At 51.3% G+C, this 19,745-nt stretch overlaps 1 protein-coding gene across 2 annotated transcripts in view; it reads left to right on the forward strand.

Annotated features, from left to right (window-relative positions):
• The window catches only part of JADE2 (jade family PHD finger 2), a 75,762-nt gene extending 58,003 nt beyond the window's left edge, over window positions 1-17,759 (forward strand). The window contains exons 9-12 of one of the 2 annotated variants that reach the window (XM_080626861.1): window positions 2,304-2,765; window positions 6,781-6,898; window positions 11,489-11,617; window positions 13,231-17,759. In XM_080626861.1, coding sequence (XP_080482987.1) covers window positions 2,304-2,765; window positions 6,781-6,898; window positions 11,489-11,617; window positions 13,231-14,090 — 1,569 coding nt within the window. In that variant the 3' untranslated portion in view covers window positions 14,091-17,759. The remainder of the gene's footprint in view (window positions 1-2,303; window positions 2,766-6,780; window positions 6,899-11,488; window positions 11,618-13,230) is intronic. The other variant, XM_080626862.1, reaches the window with a different exon arrangement.
• Window positions 17,760-19,745: the final 1,986 nt, after the last annotated feature.

Genomic DNA, 19,745 nt, shown 5'->3' on the forward strand with positions numbered 1-19,745 from the left:
GGCACAGTTTCTGACGAGTGCTGCTTGCCATCTGTCAGAGGAGAGATCCGGCACGGGTGACATTCCATGTGCTTCGTTCCTAAGGTGGAGTGATGGTCTTTCCTGTTAGCAGGACATTGTCCCGGCAGAAACCACAGCCCTGTTGTTAATGCTGTTATTAGCTCTGGTGGCAGGAGCATCACTGCGACTTCACTCACTGTGTGGTGAGTTCTGTGTCCACTCTCTTCACTGTAGATATTTATGTGCATAACAGCACAAAAGGATGCTGTAGCTCGAAGCAACCCCAGCTGTTATGCCAAAATAGCCAGGATGAAGTATATCAGGAGTATACCTGGAGCACATCAGCAGTAAATCAGGAGCTCCATGGTAGTTCCATGCTACATCTTGGCTACCAGAGAAGAAAGGTCAATAATGGGACCTTCCAGCTGGCAAAGTGTTCTGAAAGTGTTGTTAAAGTGAAGAAGGGTGAATCTGTCAAGTGTCATTGCATCTCCTTGTGCCAGTGGCTGCAGAAGCACATGCCAGAGCTGTAAAACCCAATGTGTGATATACTGACTGCACTGAATAAATCTGGAAGATTCAAGTTGGGCTGAGCTCCCTCTGTCCCTCCTTCATCACCAAAACTAAATACTTGAGGATGGAGCTGGTGCTTCAGCCACATGGGAGGCTGCAACAGGGCTTGTCCTATGGGTCCTGTGATGCCAGGCTCCAGGCAGTTGCCGGCAGCATAGAATCATAGAATGGTTTGTGTTGGAAGGGACCCTGAAGCTCATCCAGTTCCAACAGGGTGAACAGGGATTAGGAGTTCATAGTTTGCTTGCATTTGGTGCCTGCAGGAGTTAGTGCCCAGCATCACTGCCTGGAGCCATGCTAGTGCAGCTCAGGGCTCGGCCATGGCAAGGCTGCATCCAGCTCTTCCCGCTGGAGGCTTTGAAGCAGGGCTTGGAGAGCCCTGGAAGTGGAGGGCTTGGACAGCACTTGCTTATGCTTTTCTTGGCCCTGGTATCCGGGCAAGTCTCTGCTTCCATAAGCACCAGCAGCTTCATAAACAAAGTCAAGGGAAAACATCTAAAAGCAGCAATGTCCGAAGTTCACACGCTGGGTGATGGAGCAGGCGTTCAGGGCCGATGGGATGAGGATAAAGAGCCGAACAGCTCCCGTTCCTCAGCTCCTAACAGAGCATACACTTCCTTTTCCTCTGTCTGAGAACTGAAGTGCAGCAGAGCCCCAGTTAAACCGACTGGTTTGTGGTCAACATCCAGGAAATTTCATGTGCCTCCGCCTGGTCCTTCAGGCCACAACTGCATCTTCATCCCCCCCAAGAGTGATTCTTCTATAAACACTGAAATACGGTGCCTACAGTAATAGCCCACTTCAAATGTCTCATTATTGCAGTTTAACTGGCCATTAGCAGCTGGAATAGACTGATTTCTTATGGGTTGTGGTAGAAATAATTAGCTGATACTCAGAGCCATTAAAAACCAGTTAATGAGTAGAGGGGGAGAAGGTGCTGACATGGACACAGGCACAGCGCTGGCTTAGGAGGGTTCCTCTGTAGGAAACCAGGCTGAGGTTTGTTGCCTGGGGGATCCAAAGTAATATAAGCCGTGGGGAACTTATAATGTTAACGTAATGTAAGTTTGACAGCAGTCCAGCCACTGTACCAGTTCTGAAAGGTTCATTTTGTGATGTTCTGCTCTGTAGATGTTGAGTTGCCTTTTTTCCTCCCCTCTTTTAATGGAGCTAATTAGAGACTGTGTAATTTCCAGAGGAGAACAGCATCGTGCTCCGGGAGTATTGGCTGCGCCTGAGATCCCATGTTCACTCATAAACACTGTCGTGTTCTGTATGCTTTCAATAAAAACAGCATATTAGCTTTAGATGCGGTAACTGGGGTAGTTTAAGAGTGAAACACAGATGAAGATTTCTCCATCAGGAGAAATCCATTGACAGCCTGTGAGCATCCCGCTGGCTCCTGCTGTTGTCTTCGCCTGTTGACATGTCTTGTTGGAAGAACCATTGGAAGCTCCTGTTTATTGTAGGTGAAGGATGAGCAGAGCCCAGCAGAGAGAAGGATTAAAGCAGGTGAGGTGGGAAGGTGCCTGCTGATACCTGGTGAACCCTGGGTTTCTTCTGCTTGGGTGTCTGGCTCATAGATGTCTAAGACGTGGGCAATAAGGAGTACCTGTTGTGGAGCATCCATCACTTCACGGTAGGCGTTGTCACTCAGATGGGTGTCCCTGGGTTTGCAGGGAGCAGTAGGTGCTTTGTCCTGGCCATAAGCCCTGTCCTTGTCCCCGCAGTGCTCCATGCCCGCCTGTGTCACCGCGTTCCACGTCACCTGCGCCTTCGACCACAACCTCGACATGCGGACTATCCTAGCAGACAACGACGAAGTGAAGTTCAAGTCCTTCTGCCTTGAGCACAGCACCGGTGCCACTAAGCTGCCCGAGGAGGCACGGACAGAGCCTGACCAAGCCCAGCTGGACTTGGAGAAGGTCACGCTGCGGAAGCAGAAGCTCCAGCAGCTGGAGGAGGACTTCTATGAACTCGTGAAGCCTTCGGAGGTGGCGGAGAACCTGGACTTGAGCGAATCGCTGGTGGATTTTGTCTACCAGTACTGGAAGCTGAAGAGGAAAGCAAACTCCAACAAACCGCTGCTGACACCAAAAACAGATGAAGTGGACAACTTGGCCCAGCAAGAGCAGGACGTTCTCTACCGACGCCTAAAGCTCTTCATGCACCTCAGGCAAGACCTGGAGAGGGTGAGTGTGGCTTTTCCTTCAGTGGTGTGCCCATACGCTCCGTCAGGGCTGCTTTAATGTGTGCTGGCATTTATAGTCCATAGTAAGGTGGAACTGGACTCAGTTCGACTCCCAAAACAGTCATGTCCCTTCATCTAGAGCGTTATCGAGAAGAATAACAGTGCTCAGTGTGGGCATCATCACTGCCAAAACACTGACACTGATGAAATAAGTTAGTGGCAGTCTCAGCTGGGGGTTCAAAAGAACAAATGTCTGTGGGGAGAGGTGCCTCGGTGGGGTCGGGTGGATGGGAGGCAGATGATGCTGCAGCTTCTATCTGCTCTATCTTCACAGTCTCAAACACAAAGTTACCCAGTGTCTGCCCTTCAGATGCTCTCCAGCAGCAAGGCACAGGAACACCTCATTATTCTCCTACATTGAACATCAAAGAAAGGGGAATGGCAGGAGGGAGCAGCAGGGCCAGCTGGACCAGGCATTCCCTGCCCTGCTGCAGCTGAAAGTGGGTCAGGTCCTGAAGGAGCTGTCGGTGGAAGCAGAGCTGTGCCAGAGGATGCAGACAGAGGATGCAGGTGCCCGCAGCTCCCTGTGGAGCAGGGCATCCTTGCGCAGGGGAGGGAGCAGCCACTGCCACGGCAGCTTTTGGGGTGAGAGCAAGCATCAGTGGAGCAGCAGTGCCAAAGCAGTGCTGGACCTCCCCTGGCTGTGCTGGCTGCTGCAGCATCACTGCCTGCCTGTGGATTGAGCTGTCATGGCTGCATGGACAGAAGGAGCAGGGATGGGGCAGAGCAGGCTGGAGAGGAGGAGGAGCAGTGGAAGCGAGAAGCAGCAAGAGGAGGAAGCACAGCACAGCACCCAGTGTCAGACAGCAGAGAGTGGCCAGGGGACGGGATGGATGCACTGGTGCTGCTGCTGGGCAGGGCGACATGAGCATAGCACAGGGCAGCAGTGAGACAGGGAAAGGCAGAACAGGGCTGCGAGCCTGGCATGCAGGGGCCAAGCTCCTTCTCCTCCTCTGCTTAAAACCTGAGCCCTGCCTGGTTCCCCTTCTCGTGCTCCTGCCAGAGGGGTGAATCCATGGCCCCTGCCTGACTGCTCACCATGCAGGCACCATGGAAGGGCTCAGAGGGTCACTGGGAGCAGGCAAGGAAGGAGGAAAGCAGGAAAATAGCATTGCTTTGAGCCAGTGGACGTGGTGCTTAGAGCAGAGGTGCTCAGGGTGCTGCAGGGGACATGCTGCACCCTTGGGAGACAAAGGTGATGGTGATGCTGTCCCTGGAGTGATGCTGCTGCTGTGCATCTCTGATCCCTCTCTCCAAGCTGCTATGGGTCTGTGGCATAGTTTAACCCTTAGAGAAGAGGGTGTGTGTGTCAGCACTGTGTTCACATCCAGGTGGGGGTTCAGCTCTGGACCAAACCATCCTGCTCCCTTGCTGCACCCACTTCCCAGGTGGGTCTCAGAGCCTGAGAGCCTTCTCCTCTGTAAAAGCAATTGGATTTCAAGCTATTGGTCTCTTTTCTGTGGCCCTTTTGGCCACCATCCCTGCATACATCATTGACATCAGTCTGTGCCTCATTTGCTCCTGCCTTTACTGCATCATGTTGCCACCTCCGTGGTGGTCTGGGCTGGTGCCACTGTTAATGGGTCTCCAGCACCAAGCTGTAGGCAACAGGCTGCAGCTGCCAGATCCAAGGGTGACAAGTTTAACTCCCTTTCTTCCCTCATCTGCTTCTCTGTAGTGTAAATCTAAACCAGGCTGCTCTGCCTCCCTCTGCTTCCACTTGCTCCCAGCTGCAGTGAACCACCGAGCATCACTGGGTACAGTCTGCAGTGAATCACTGCATCTCTCGGTACAGCCCTTTGCTCCTGGAGCTGCCTAATTCAAACACATGGCAGCTTCTCCTTGATGTTTTTTGGTGTCAAACCCACACTTTTTACCAGATTCCTCATTTTCCACAGTTACCTCCAGGCTTTGTGGGGTCATTCTCCATCAGCGTTCAGCCTCTGCTTAGCAACTCCCTGCCAGGTTTCACTGCCTGGCCCTGGAAGAGCTGTTTGTTTGCTCTGCTTCCAAGACAGGGAACAATAAACACTGGCCGGATCAAAGTCCAGTGGGTGATACAGGTTTAAATCCAGTGCATCCCAGGTATCTGATCCTGCCTGTCAGCGCCGCTCACAGCCACCCCATTTCACTTGCAAGTAGTGAGGCAAAGCATCAAACAGGGGTTGGAGAAGGGCAGCCCAGAGGGGTGGCTTTGAAGGGATGTCCACAGGGCATCACATTCAGTTTCAGTGGTTTCAGTAATTGATCTGTCAGGAACAGTTGTAATTTTGGGGCTGATAAAGGTATCTGAATAAGGACTGGTGCTTTACATTAGCTTTAACATAAAGCTGTAGTTTCCCGTCTCTCGTACCATCCAAGCTTGGCGTGGGGAAGCAGCACTGGGTGGTATTTAGCTGTGTAAGTGTGTGTAAATACCAGCAGTCTCTAAGCAGAGCACAAGTGATGTTTTCTTCCAGGAATATCAAATCACAGAGAAGAGATACCGCCAAACGCTTGGAGATGCAGGCTGCCAGAGGCAGTTGTTTTTCTCATAAAGAAATTTGGGGTTGATGTTTTCTCCAATCCAGAACAAAAATACACAGCAGTAGCTCACTGCTCTGCATTTACAGCTAGCTGATGCGACAGCAAAAAGAGCACCTTTTTCTCCTGTATTCCTACATGTTCCCAGATTGTCCTTAGGTAAGACTGATGCCATGAAGGGGTGGCTGTGTTCATCCCGTTGCCTTCACAGCCCTTGGTGGCAGACACTAGGTAAGCATGGGATGATGTCGTGGCTTGCTCTGTCACTGTGAGAGGCACAAAGGCTCCTGACCATGTAGGAGCAGTTCCCTAAGCCTGGAAATACCCCAGCCTTCCTTTGCAGAGCGGGGATTGAGGATGAGGAGGGGAAGGAATCGGAGGCATCAGGGTCTCAGATGTGAGCGTGGACATACCCATGCACGTTGCTGCCAGTGCCTCCAGTCAGGCCCCCTCCTCCTCACTTCATTACGGGCAGTTTTCTCTTTCAGAGCACCAGGAAGCTGAGTAAACGCTGTCAAATCCTGTTAGAGCTGCCACTGGCATTTTCTGTTTCGCAGCTGAAACCCTGTTTCCTCCTAAAGCCTCGATGCCCATTGCAGCCATGGTGACAGAGCCTGGCTCTGCAGCCACCCTGACGCAGGGCTGGCAAAACCCATGGCACTGAGATGCATCACCAGGCAAATGCCAGTGGGTACCACGCGGTAGCTCTGTTGTCTCAGAAGGTGTTTATCAGCATCCCTGTGTGATGAGCAGGGTTTAACCACTCCTGTGCTGGCTCACATGAGCATTTATGTCTGGTGCTTTGCTGTTTGCAATGGGGACAGAATGCATTTGCAGGGGCAAGCGTGAGTAACCATAGAGAGGGGCTACATTTGGGGTAGGGGAGCTGCGCCAGCTGCTGACCTGGGCCAGCATCACCTGCATATTTTGCTGTGTTTCCTATGCTTTGTCCTAGCTGCAGCAAGTACTGAATGTGAATTGTGAATGATCATAGGGTTACAGACTGGTTTGTGTTAAAGGGACCTTAAAGCTCATCCAGTTCCAGCCCCTGCCACGGGCTTCCTTCACTGGTCCTTCACTGCTCCTTCCACTGGAGCAGCTTGCTCCAAGCCCCTGTGTCCAGCCTGGCCTTGAACACTGCCAGGGATGGGGCAGCCACAGCTTCTCTGGGCACCCTGTGCCAGCGCCTCAGCACCCTCACAGGGAAGAACTTGTGCCTGAGAGCTCATCTCCATCTCCCTTCTGGCAGGTTAAAGCCATTCCCCTCATCCTGTGAGATGAAAAGGACCGGATCCCAGGGCGTGTGGATTTCCCAGGGCAGCTGAAGCAGCCACACAATTTGAGGGGACCCAAACTCTCCCCTCAGTTCGGGACAGTTTGGGTCGCAAACCAGACTCTGCCTAAACCTGACACTGTTTCTTGTGTTTCCGTAGGTTAGAAATCTCTGTTACATGGTGACGAGACGGGAGAAAATGAAGCACACCATTTGTAAACTGCAGGAGCAGATCTTCCATCTCCAGATGAAGCTTATTGAGAAAGATCTTTACCCAGGTCAGTACCGCTTGCCAGAGCTTGTTCTCGCACACTCTGTCGCTGCTGTCCTCTGAAGCCAGATGGGTGCCTAAGGCTCAGACCCCTCCCCGAGAGAACCAGAGCTCCCTCTACCCTATGATTTAAGGTTGGTTCGTGTGTTGAGTCTTACCCATCTCCAGTTTTGTTCAGAAGCACGCAGTAAAGCCATATCCTGGGTGACCGGAGGGATTTCACAGGTACCTCTTGACCCTCCTCTCCCCAGGAGTCTATCAGAAAGACCAAGTGTTTGGCTAGGTGGTGATGCTAAGGCAGTGTTTGGGGGCTTTTATGGAGATGGAGCTGTCTGGCAAGAGATGGCAAATCCTGCCCACAGGGCTGCTGATGCTGGGGCTGCTTCACAGCAGCTGGCTCCCTGGCACGGGTCAGCAGCCCTTGCTTTGGACTCATTGCAGATGCTTTTGGCTCTGTCAAGAATCAGAGGTTAAGCTACTGGTGGGATGTCTTTTGCTCTGAGAGACCAGCTCCGTTAGCACTGGTTGACTGCAGTTCTCTCCTCCAGATACCTATTGGTGGAGAACATCGTGCTACCGCATGCAAAGCCTCTGGCAACGTCTGTTAAGGAGCTGAAATAAAGTTGGTTTCCTTCTGCCCTACTTTTTTGCCTTTTACACAAGCATTCCCGGAGCCCGCAGCTCCTGCTGTGGTGGCAGAGCAGAGCAGACCCCATGGCTGCAGAGCAGTTTTTCCAGCAGCAGCAGCAGCATCTGGCACTTTGGCAGGCGCTTCCAGCAGTTGTTGTGTTTGTGGCTTTGGAGTTGCGTTCGAAGCCATCACATGGTTGGGGTTTCTTCAGGAACTGTCTGGGCTGAGCTTTCCTTGACAAAAGTTCCCTTTGACTGCAGTTGTGGAGCCTGAGGAGTGCATGCGTTGAGGTGGTTGTGACTCGGAGCCTGGGCGGATTCCTCTGGAAGGCCAGAGCCAGGCAGGGATGGCCGGGACCCCAGGGTGTGCTCCAGGGAGATGTGGGTCCTGCAAACCTCAGTCCCTGTGGCACAGATCACTAACACTGTGTGTTGCTCCATACGTCCTCACTGATTGAGGTCACCAGGCTGGACAGATACAGAATGGTGTTCCCAGCCGTTCCCACCGGTTGGAGACCCCACATCCCAAGAGCTGTTCTCTGGCACCTGGGAATGTGCTGGATGGTGCTCCCCACAGGGATGCTGCTGGTGAGGAGGGGGGTCCAGCTCAGAAATAATGGGTGGATGAAAGACAAGAGCAACGATCTCAGCTCCTGAAGGCAGATTCCATGTGCTGTTCCCATTGGGCTCTGCAGGTTTGGGGGGATCACAGGGACCTCGTGATGTTCTTCAGTTCAGCTGGGCGAACCTGGGTTAGCATCTGCAGCTCTCGGAAGGTGACAGGCGCAGGGTGCTTTGCCAGGAAGGCTTTTTGAGCTCAGCTCCCTCACAAACCGGGTGTTGGATGGCTGGAAATGCCCTTGGGGAATCCAGCCTCCGGTCATGCCCAACCCAATCTCTAGCGCAGTGATGGGGTGGCAGCTCCTCCTGAGGAGGGCTGGGATGGGGTGCAGATGCCAGCCAGGGAGGGGAGCTGTGCTGGGCTCTCCTGCTCGTGTTTTGGGGCTGTCTGCACCATTGCCCTTCCTGAAAATGGCATGCATGTACTCTGGGAAAAGCACAACTGCCTTTACCGTGATGTTTGTTCTGCCTAAAGGTGAGTGATGAGAGGCAAACCAGCAGTGGAGGTGATTGGGGTGCAGGCTGTGGGATTCACATGTTTTGATGCAGATGCTCTCCTCTCCTGCACCAAATGGTTGGCATTTGCCAGTTTGTTTTGTGCTTAGAACCAGCTGAGCTGAGCTGCTCCTGGGATGGGCCTGAGCCACCCCTGAGCCTGAGCAGGGGTTGCTGCCTCCAGGACCTGGCTCCTGCAAGTAGCTGATGCCAGGGAAAGAGCCTGACCAGGGGAATTTGGTCCTGCGATCTTCAGGTGGTTTAAGCATCTGGGGCCTTCCATGCCAGGGGGATATTAGGGACCCAAGTGCCTTTCAGCATCAGTGTGTAGGGTCTTCCAAGCTCAGGAAGTGTTCCCTCACCAGGGTGTAGCATCAGATCTTAAGTTGCAATGCCAGATGTGGGACGCGAGGATGGCCTGGTGAGCTGTGACAGTCACAGTGCAGGCAGGAGCACCTCACCTCCTCCCCAGTGCAGTATGTGGTCCTCGTATGCATGCTCATCTCCAGGTCCTGCCTGATGGCAGGAGCAAGCACTGGGGCTGGTGGCATTGTGGCATGGAAGGGTGGTCAGTGACACGTGAGGTCAGAGAAGGGCTCAGCCTTCCTGTGGCAGCTACACAGCCCTACCCGTGCATGGCAGCACATAGCAGAGCAGCGTTGTGTGCATTTTCTGCTTCAGCTCCTTCCTGTCTCATCCTCATCCCATCCTGAACATGCACCATTATAGATCTCAATGCTACCAAGTGCTCCCAACACCCAAGTGTCTGCTAAGCCTCCTCCATGCCGATTGACAACACTTGGAGCTAAAGATACTGGGCACCAGTGGGACAAAAGCTATGGATAACTCACTGCTGCATATTCATAGAATCATAGAATCCAAGACCGGTTTGGGTTGGAAGGAACCTTAAAGCTCCTCCAGCTCCAACCCCTGCCACGGGCAGGGACCCCTTCCACTGGAGCAGCTTGCTCCAAGCCCCTGTGTCCAACCTGGCCTTGAACACTGCCAGGGATGGAGCCTTCACAGCTTCCTTGGTCATCCTGTCCCTGTGCCTCATCACACTGCAAAGCACTGGCTGGTGTAAGAGTGAGGGAACAGCTCCTGTAGCATCCCCTCCACACAGCTCCCCACCAAGCTGCTCTGGGTACCTGAGGCTTCTTGCAGGCAGGAAGAAGGCTCCATGATTTGCCTGGATGAGGCCCGTTTCTAAGTGCTGTTACAGCCCTCATCGACAGAAATCTGTTGGGTTTATTCCAAAGATGGTTTTGGCACAAAAGTGGTTTTGGAACGGCTCCCACCTAAAGCTCCAAGCTTGGAGGGGTTTATTTCCCCCACTGACAAATGATCATTTGAGGAGGAGACTTCTAATAAAATCAGTGTAAAATGAACCCACCCCTCTCCCTTGTATTTTTCTTGCATGGAATGGAAAGTCAACAGTGTCTGGCTTTGAGACACGGCTGCTATTTTGACAGGTTCCTCTTCAGAAGCTGCTGCTCGGGTTTCTCTTTAGCCCCATTGTGCTGCCTGAACCGAGCCAGAGTCCTGGTTTGGAAGCCAAGTGAAAAATGTGTCTGCCCTTCCCCAGTTATTTGGCAGGAACGCAGCAAACACCAGTTTAGCTTTTGCCTTTCTTGCTCTTAGTGGTCAGGAGGGGGTCCTGGCTTGGGAACCCCAGGGCTGTAAATCCTGTTAATCCACCCTCAGCCAGGTGCAGTGCGAATTCCCTCCCCTGCTCACCCGCTGTATTTCCATCACGGCAGCAAGAGGAGAGGAGAGGTTATTCCCTCTGAGCCATCCTGCCCATGGCCTTGCTGCTGAGGCTGTTTGTAGGTGCCGAACACATGAACCGGTTTGTTTCTTACCATCACTGCTCTGATAGCTGCTTGTGCATGTTCAGCCCATGGGCCAGACTCAGTAACTGCGTGTCTTCCATCAGCCACCCACATCTTGGTTTTAGGGCAATATCCTCCCCCCTCTGAAAATTGATAGGGGTTTTAGCATGGGCTTCTCTGGGAGAGTGACCTAATGGAGTGAGTAAAAGCTGTTGAAGTGTTTTGCTTGGCAATACAAGCTGTGCTTTTATGGGATATTTGTCCTGTTTACCCAGGAGGAATAAATCCAGTAGAAGTTCAAAGCCATTTAGGAAATACTGATTTTTAGCTGAATGGCTACATAGCTAAGAGTTATATCCCTGGCTTTCCATAGGCAGTGCCGGCCACCTTTCCTGCTCTATTTACTTATGCTCAGTATACTGCTTAAGTTTTACAGCTTTGGGTTGTTTCCACCCAGTATAAGTGTGAGCAGTTACTATAGCCAAAAGGTCAAATTAAATCAAGGTCTGCTTTAAAACACTGCTGGCACCATTGCTGTCCAGCTGGCTTTGCAGCTGAATCTCCCTCCAGGAGATGCTATTGGTGGTTATAGGTGACACACAGCTGCGTTTGGGGGTCCTCATCCTCTTAGAAGGTGTCCGAGCAGCATTTGAGGTTATCCCTTGTGCTCCTGCAGATCCTCACCCCAAAGTGCTGATCCAGGAATGCATCTTGGTGGTGCAGAGCTTCCAGTGAGTCCCCTGCCTTCAGTGGGGTAGTCCTGTGGCCACGCTAAGTTCATATCCAAGGCCCAAACCTTGTTTTTATATAACCTACGGGATTCAGATCTTCTTATTGCACATAGGCCTTAGCCTACAGTTGGCCAAGAAGCGGCCGCTCTTCTCCTTTGGCTTGGAGTTGGTTGCAGGTGTGGTCCAGGTCCCCACTGCAGGGGTGTGCCCCAAGGGGAACTTGCTCACTGCAGCATCCCTGATGCCTCGTCTCACATGGAGTTTTCCTTTCTTTCTACAAAATGCCAGAACAAACTGGGAAGAAGACAAAGGGTAAGAAAAGTGACCCGAGGAGGAAAGGACGAGATGGTAGAAAAAATAGTCCTGAGAAGAAAGAGAAAAGGAAATCAGTCAACGAAACTGTATTGGGACAACTGGGTAAGTCTGATTTTATGGACCCGTGCTGCTGGAGGCTCCCTGTTTTGGGAAGCAGAGTTAAGAGTCCCAGCCCCTGATCCCTCCTGCATGTACATTGTGAAGTTACACCTGAGAGCCTCTTCCATCTCTCCCTTTGTGGGCATCAGCCTGAATTATTGAGGTCCTGCGGGAGAGACCCCATTGAAGGCATGGTCCTCGGCAGGGAAGGGGTGTAAAGTGTCCCCCCAGCCCTGGGGCTTGCATCTGGATCGGGATGATGTTACAGACCCTGTGATGTGCTGCTGAAGCATGATTTCACTTTCCAGTGATAAAATCAGACTTACCCACCCCGCAGTGGGGCTGATCCCCTGTATCTTCTATGCCGTGCACCAGTGGTGGGTACAGCTCATGGCATAAACTGTGCAGAACCCTGTGGTTGTGCTGGTTGTGCCAGCAGCATCCAGGAGGCAGGCACAAAGTGTATCCAATCTCTTGAATTTGCTATGGGAGACAAGGAGATGCAAGCTGGCTCTGTGGATGCTTCACCCACCTCCGGCTCTTCCCCATCAGCCACAACCTGCTGTTGCTCAGCAACAGATGGGGTTTGGGGGGAAGTAAAAAACCAAAACAAAAAGGTCTTTTTTGATAAGATCCTTGACACCTACATACGGTTTTTACACAGAATTGGGGTTTTGTGTGGCTTCCTCTGGTGCTGTCACCTCTGCTGCCGTGCAGGGCAGGATGTGATGGGTTCACATGTGCTCAGCTGCCCCATGGGTGCACAGAGGGAACACCGGTCCCGTAGGGCTATCGGACATTCTGAAGGAGCTATAAAACCCTCCTGGGGGTACAGAGAGTTTCTATATGAAGTCTGGGGGTCTGGACCACCTTGCCTTGCTCTGCTTTGCCCATTGCTCACCCCGACTGCTGCTTTCTGTTCATCTCCAAGCTGTTGGGTTGTAGGCAGGAGCCCCTTTGGTAACAGCTTTTGCGCTCATCTTGTCTCTGTTCCCTGCTAAAGAAGCTTTGGATTTGCTGGGGCAAATTCCATCAAACGATGGAGGGTGGGAAAAGCATCTCCAAGAAAAGCTGCACTGCCACGAGCCTGGGAAACCAGGCATCCCTCCTGGAGTTCTCAGACCTGCCTCCTGCCCTCCCTGCCTCTGCACACAGGTTCAGCACCGGCCCCACCACCCCGCTGACTGCTTGGCAGCACGTGGTGGCCCAGCTGCAGCTTCTCCCTGCAGAACCCATGGACCCCTGCTTGGGCACTGGTGGCAGTCACCAGGTTTTTAGGCTTACACAGGGATGGCTTTTCTGGCACCTTTGCACAGGGATGTGTTTTCCACCCATGCGAGGGTGTGCTGGGGCTTGGCATTTTCACTGCAGAAAGGTGCTCAGTTTAGATCTGGGGAGGTTCATGGGGTGTCGGATGTGGGGAAACACTCTGGTTGTTGTGCTGTGAACCCCAAATTCAGCGCAGTGAGCCCTGGTCTGTGTCCTGATGTGCTGTGTTGTGGTTGGCCTCTTGGGTGTTTCTCCATTGTGGGGAGTTGTGGTGAAGTTGGTGTTGTCGAAGGGCCGCGTGGCCGCTCCTGGCTCCTGAACCAACCTTCCCTGTTTGTTTCTTCCAGGCTTATCAACCTCCTTCCCCATCGACGGGACCTTCTTCAACAGCTGGTTGGCGCAGTCGGTCCAGATCACTGCCGAGAACATGGCCATGAGCGAGTGGTCCCTCAACAACGCCCACCACGAGGACAGCACCCCCGGCCTCTCCGAGGAGCTCCTGCAGGACGAGGAGACCTTGCTGAGCTTCATGATGGACCATTCCCTGCGGTCCCCGTTCAAGCAGAGCGAGGCCACAAAGAAAGTGAAAAGCAAAACGAGAACGAACACTAAGAAAAAGCTGCCCCGGAGCAGCCCCCCCGCTGTGGGTGGGAGCCACCCGGAGAGCTCGGAGCTATGGACTAACAGCACCGGTGACTTGTCGGATGATGCCACCAAGCCCTTCGCTCCGGATTCCAGACCCAGCAAGTCGGAGAAAGGGGCTGCGAAGCTTCCCACCGACCGCAAAGGGACGGGCGAGGTGAAAAAGGCGGCCAAGAAGGGCTCTGTCCTGAAAGCCGGCGAGCCTCACCCCGGGGCGCGGGGCTGTGTGAGCAAGGAGGAGGAGGAGGAAGATGAGGATGAGGAGCCGCCGCGCTGCGCTCAGCCGGAGCCCAGCCCCGCGCCCAAAGTGCCTGACTCCGTAGGTAGCCCCAAAACCGTCGTGCGGTTTAAATTACCAAAGGAGAGCCGAGGGCCGAGGCGGTCGCAGCCCCCCAAGGCCGACGGCGCCGGCGGAGCTCCCTTGCGTCGCTTCGACGCCGAGACGGACGGCTACTTCTCCGACGCCGAGATGAGCGACTCGGATGGGGAGCCCCGCAGGGCGCAGCGGGGCCAGCTGGATGCGGCCAGCGAGGACATCGTCAGGATGAGCATCCTGGCATCCTAACTCCTCCCCGGCTCGCGCGAGGCCTCACACCCAGTTCCAACTGCCATGTCCGATTTCTGCCTGGGATCATAGCAGGGGGGGGTTTTTACTATGTGTATATAGTTGGAAATTCGGCACTGTTGTCTTTCTCTTCTCTGTACGCCTGAGATACAGCTTCAGCTTCACCAACATCGATGACCATGACAGTGGTGGTCCCTCCCCGGCTCCCTGCCAGACCCTGCTTCCCGGGAATGTGAGCCGGCACCCAGCAGGACCGATGCGGAGGGTGCCAAGGGCGGAGGGTGCTGGTACCCATGCTCTCTGCAGGGATGGCAGTGTAATTAATGGGCATTATTTAATGAAAGGCAGATTCCTGGCCGGGATGGTTGCCCCCGGAGCAGGGAGCGAGCAGAGTGTATGGTAATGGCTAGCTGCGGGAGGGGATGTACCCACCTGGGTACTTGTATATGAGGAAGTAGATAAGTGATGCTAAAATAAATACTGACTAAAGCACAAAAGCTTGTTGGAGGGAAGCGCTTGGGGTGGAAGAGGGCAATGTTAGTTTCTGGTTTTAGGGAAAAACCCCTCGGTCGTGATTTTTCCCTTCCTTTTTCCATCTGGTCGGGATCCGTCCAGGAGCCGGGATGTGAAATTTCTCCTTACCCCTGCCCCATGGGTCGACCCCCTTGAGGTCGCTGTTAAAACGGATGTGGTTGACTCAGGTGAATGGATACGCTGAGAGCGATGGGAGATGGAATGTGGGGCAGGATGGAGGAGAAAAGCATCCTCTGTAAACACCGTGGGGAGCTGGGGTTAACTGGGAGGTTGAGCAAAGCTTTCCTGCCCGTGCTTCTCTCCAGTGGGTGCCGTGGTCCCACTGACGTTTGAAACCCCCTTTGCACAATGAAACACTCGGCCCCGAGGCCGAGCAGACCATCACCGAGGGGAAATGGGAACGCTTGCCTTCACCAGTTTGTTTTCCTACTAAACGCTACAATGGAAACGGTGAATTGATTCCTCCCCATCCCTTTCTTTGTTATTTAATTCCTTAAATCCTGGTTACAAGCTGTTGACTTGTTGTGGGAGGGTGATTCACAGAAGCTGACATTATAAATAGTACAATAATTTAATGCATAAAACGTCCCCAATAAGCCTTAAATGTTGTTTAAAAGCCCATGGTTACCTACAAGTCAGGCGGATTTCCATGTTTGCACTTAATTGCACCATTACTTCGGTTTTGGCTTCAAAGGTCACAGTTAAAGTCGTGCTACGTGTTTTATTGGAGTGACCCCAGTGTGAGCTCAGGGAACAAAAACAAAACAAAAACACACAGAAAAAAAAGAAAAAAAAAAGGAATTCACTGAAACTTTTGTTGTTGTTGTTTTTTAAAAATAAAAAATGTTGAAAAAAGAAAAAAAAAAAAGAAAGAAACCAGATCACCCAAAACCTGGGACACTTCTGCAACCGGTTCAACCCATCACGAAACAAGCAACCCTGCAATTGTCAGACCAATCCGTCAACCAGTTTTGTGGATGCCAAAGAATCTTTTGACAGTCAAACAGCACAGCCAGAACCCGGAAACTTGTCACGATAGGAAATAATACCAATTGGAAGTTTAATTTAGCAACAAAGGACTAAAGACACACTCATAACACACTGCTGCGGCGTTAGGTTCCAAGCTTGCTCCGAGGGATGCTGCTGCTCCGAGACCGCATCCTGCCGTTTTGGTTTCCAGTGCTTTTTGCTCATTTCACTGTGAGCTTTCTGTTTTGAAACTCTTGAGACTCCTTCAATTGATGTTTTAGGGTAGATCATCTGTTACCAGCCTTCCAAAGTCCTGATTAGTGATTAAATTGCAGCAGAGATAAGCGATGACAGCCTAGCTCGTCCCAGGCATGGCAAAGCGGCTTGGGCTTCGGGTCGGATGCTTGCACCCAGCCCTGGTTAAGCCCAACACTAACCCGGCTGAGACTGACCATGCCTGGGGAGGAATCTTCCTCAGGTGGGAAAAATGTGACACAAGTTATTAGTAGGGGGGAAGAAAAGGGAAAAAAACCATCAGAAAATCAACAAAACGGGAACCACCTTTGTTACAAATTAGCATAACCCATTGAGGTTGGGAGTGGGAATCTCGTGAATTAAGGCTCAGTATGTTCGGATAATGTTAAATACAGTAAATAGGACTTAGTTTATCTTATCAGGCTTGCTAGCTTTAGCTACAGTATCCTAGTATAAGAGTCATAACAATAATCAATATGCTGCCTTTTAATGAATCTTGCTTCCGTGTGCTTCACTCAATTATGGTTAAATCAGAAAAAGCAATCCACAAGTTTCACTGTACACAGCTCCATTCATCAGCTTCTGCACTACTTGTCTTCTCAGTACAGGAAAGCAAAGAGGGGGAGACTTTAAAGAACAACCAACCCAGCGCCACCAGCGCCAGGCAATAAAACAGTTGGAAACACTCCCAAAATATCAGGCACTGTATTTTGCCGTTGGGAGATGGTGTTTAGGTACGGAAGGGTTAAGGGGGCTGGTGGGGCATGTCCAACCTGGGGAGAAGAACGGGGTAGAGGGGATAGAGAGGAGAAAAGGGGCTCTTGAGAGCCACGGGCTGGGGGAGGTCTGGACCACTCTGGTGCATCCCCTGCCCAGAGCATCCTCGCCACCGCCTTGGAACAGGGTAACCTGGCGTTTCCAAGAGAAAATGCACAAGGAAAATATTTTTGATGTACTGTAAATGTATTTTGAAATGAATAGAAAGAAAAAAATAATTACTATAAAAGGGTTTATTTTAGTAGAGAAATATTGTCTTTTAAGATGTATAAACTACAGGAATTGACATTTGCACTGTAAGAGCACCCCTTTCCTTGGAGAAGCAGCAGCCGCTGAGATGAGGATGCAAAGAGCATCATGCCCTCATCATGGAGCCCAGCCCCAACGTCAACCCCAGCCCCGGTGGTGGTGGGAGTTCCCTGAGGACAGCTCCCATTCCGCACACCCGTTTTCCCCATTCCCAGTTTTTAATTACTTTTAACTATTCTTTTCGCTTTTGCACCTATTTCCCGGGGGCTGGGTGCCTGCTGTCCATGGAGCTCATCCCAAGGTGGGTGCAGAAGGGAGCCGGGAGGCGAGAGCGGGATGCGGGAAGATGCTGCTGCAGGGCAGGGCACGAGGTTTGGTTGTTCTTTAAGGAGCTCACCCCGCAGTTTGCACCATTCCACATACAAACAGACCGACTTCACATCAGTTACAGGAAACGATATGAATGTCGCAGGAGGAGAAACCCTTCTGTTTTCTTTGTTTCAAAGAACGTGATGTGCCATTTGTTAATACAAAAGAGAAATATTGAAAATATATTGAAAAGAGCAATTTTAAATTATTTTTGGCTTATGTTGCAATATTTATTTTCTTGTATTAGAAATTCCTTTGTAGAGAAAAAATGTATTTTTCATTAATGCAAAAACCTATTTCTCCTTTTTGTACATTTTCCATGTTAGTTAATCCTTAAAGCAATATAATGTTCTCAAACTCGTTCTGTGTGAGACTGTATTATGCATGCTATTTGTGTTGCCTTGGAATAGCTCTGTCTGCCATTATTTTCATCCTGTTTAGATACAGTGTATGCTTTAATACACATTGGGACCATGGCCCATTGCTTATGAAAAAATCCCTTTGCATTCCTCAATGTGTTGGCAAATGCAGTCAATAAAGCAGTGTTTTCTGTGTACCTCCGTGTCGGTGTAGTGAGCAACTTCACACAGAGCAGGTTTACCTGGGGACCTGCGGGCTGATCGGAGCATCCCAGGGGATGCAGCTCTGTGCGTGGGAATGCATCTCAATGTGAGATGGGTCTTCCTAGGGGCATGGGGAAGAAGAGAAAGAAATCCATCTTTGAACTACCATGGCCTTGTATTTGGCTCTTAAATGAAAAGGATCAGTTTACTCCAAACTAAGGATTTGATTACTGGGTTGTGTTATTGCTCGCAGTGATGATGACCACCCCAGTGATGAACTCCTGGCTGATCCACAGAGCATCCCTGCTTCTGGCACCTATATTAGAGACATTAGAGATGGCTGGGATGGTCTGGCTGGATGTGTCATGGGAATGTGTATGGGAAACAGAACCCAAATACCTGGCAGTAAAGGAAAAGAAAAGAATGTTTTGGGCAGCTAAAAGGAGGATGTTGCCTCTCTATCTCCTTTCCCAGAGAGCCCATTTCACAAGAGTGACAATAACAGATGACAATGAAACCATCAACATCACCAGGTGAGAGCCATCAGCCATGAGGATCGCTGCTGTTTGCCCAGGCACCAGGGCTCCATCAGCACCACATTGTCCTTTTCCTAAAGCCCAACCTGAGAAATACTTCCCCAATAAAGTTAGAAATCATTCATCTATATTTATAAGCACTTAACAGCACACAGGGCTTCCCTGTGTTGCTTGCTTGGAGTTTGCCTGTAGTACCCTCATCACAGATAGTGCTGAATGCCTTGATCTGGAGTGAGCAGGTGAAGAATCATTTCAGTTTAATGGCAAAATACATGTTAGGCTATCCCCTGTCTGTTTTGCATAAGGATTGCAAGTGCCACCATAAATACTAATGGGGCCAATCTGCCCCAGAGTCAGTAAATCATCAGCGATGGATGTGAAAGTGAATTCATTCCCCTTCAACTTACCCTGAAAGAGCTGCAGCAAGACCTCGGTTTATTGTGTTTGATTAAGTGCTGGTGGTGTAACATTTCCTCTACCCATTAAAAACGCCGGTGCTTGCACTTCGCCATAAACGCCTTTAATGTGATGGGAGTATTTAATATTTACTCTTCCAAAGTTCATACATTTAGGGGAGACATTCTGTGTGCTAAAAATAGCTCCTGGGTCTTGGATTTCCATGTAGGGCTGTGAAATGATGTGGCTGCTGTGATTGCAACAGATGAACAGGGAAAAGAACTAAAAGAAATAAACAGGCCTATGACTAACCCCCAAAACAAGGGAAAAATCCTGCTCCGACCAGCGCTGACCCTGGCTGAACCAGATGGGTTTCACAATTGCTGCCTCTGTCTTTCATGTCTTGCCCATCGCAAGCTTCGCTTGACAGACCCATTCCCTGTTCGTTTAATGCACAAGTTAAAAACAGACTTGTGTGTGTGGTGGGGAGGGTTTAACCATCACCTTTCGTGGATGATCAGCGTGGGGAAGGGGGAGTGATGAGATGGGGCTGGTTTTGCTTGTGGGCAGCTCTTCCTGAAGGCCCCATACACTGAAGTTCATCCACAGAAACAAGCAGGTTTGGGGGCACAGGGTGAGACCACGGCTTTGCCCATATCCATCCTTCCGATGCAGAGGGACTTCTGACAAGCGCCTGCAGGGACAGGCCAAAGGGGAAGGGTTTTAGGCTTTCTGAGGCGTGAGGATGCCAAAGTACAGTCAGGCACGGGGCAGCAGCACCGCTCTTCATCTGCGTGGCAAGAGCCAAACATGAGCCCAGCCATGAGGACTTTGGTCATTTCTCTGAGCTGAAGCCCGCGAGCATCTCCCAGTCCTCTGTGTGCTAGACAACAGCTATAAAACTGGCTGATATAGATACACCAGGAGGAAGAAGGACTATAAATAGCCAAGCTCTGGGAGTGCAAGCTGGGCACCAGCACAACAGGAGCAGAGAGTGCTCCTCCCCA

The sequence above is a fragment of the Psittacula echo genome (genome assembly GCF_963264785.1).
Source record: "Psittacula echo genome assembly, chromosome: 11".
NCBI lineage: Eukaryota > Metazoa > Chordata > Aves > Psittaciformes > Psittacidae > Psittacula > Psittacula echo.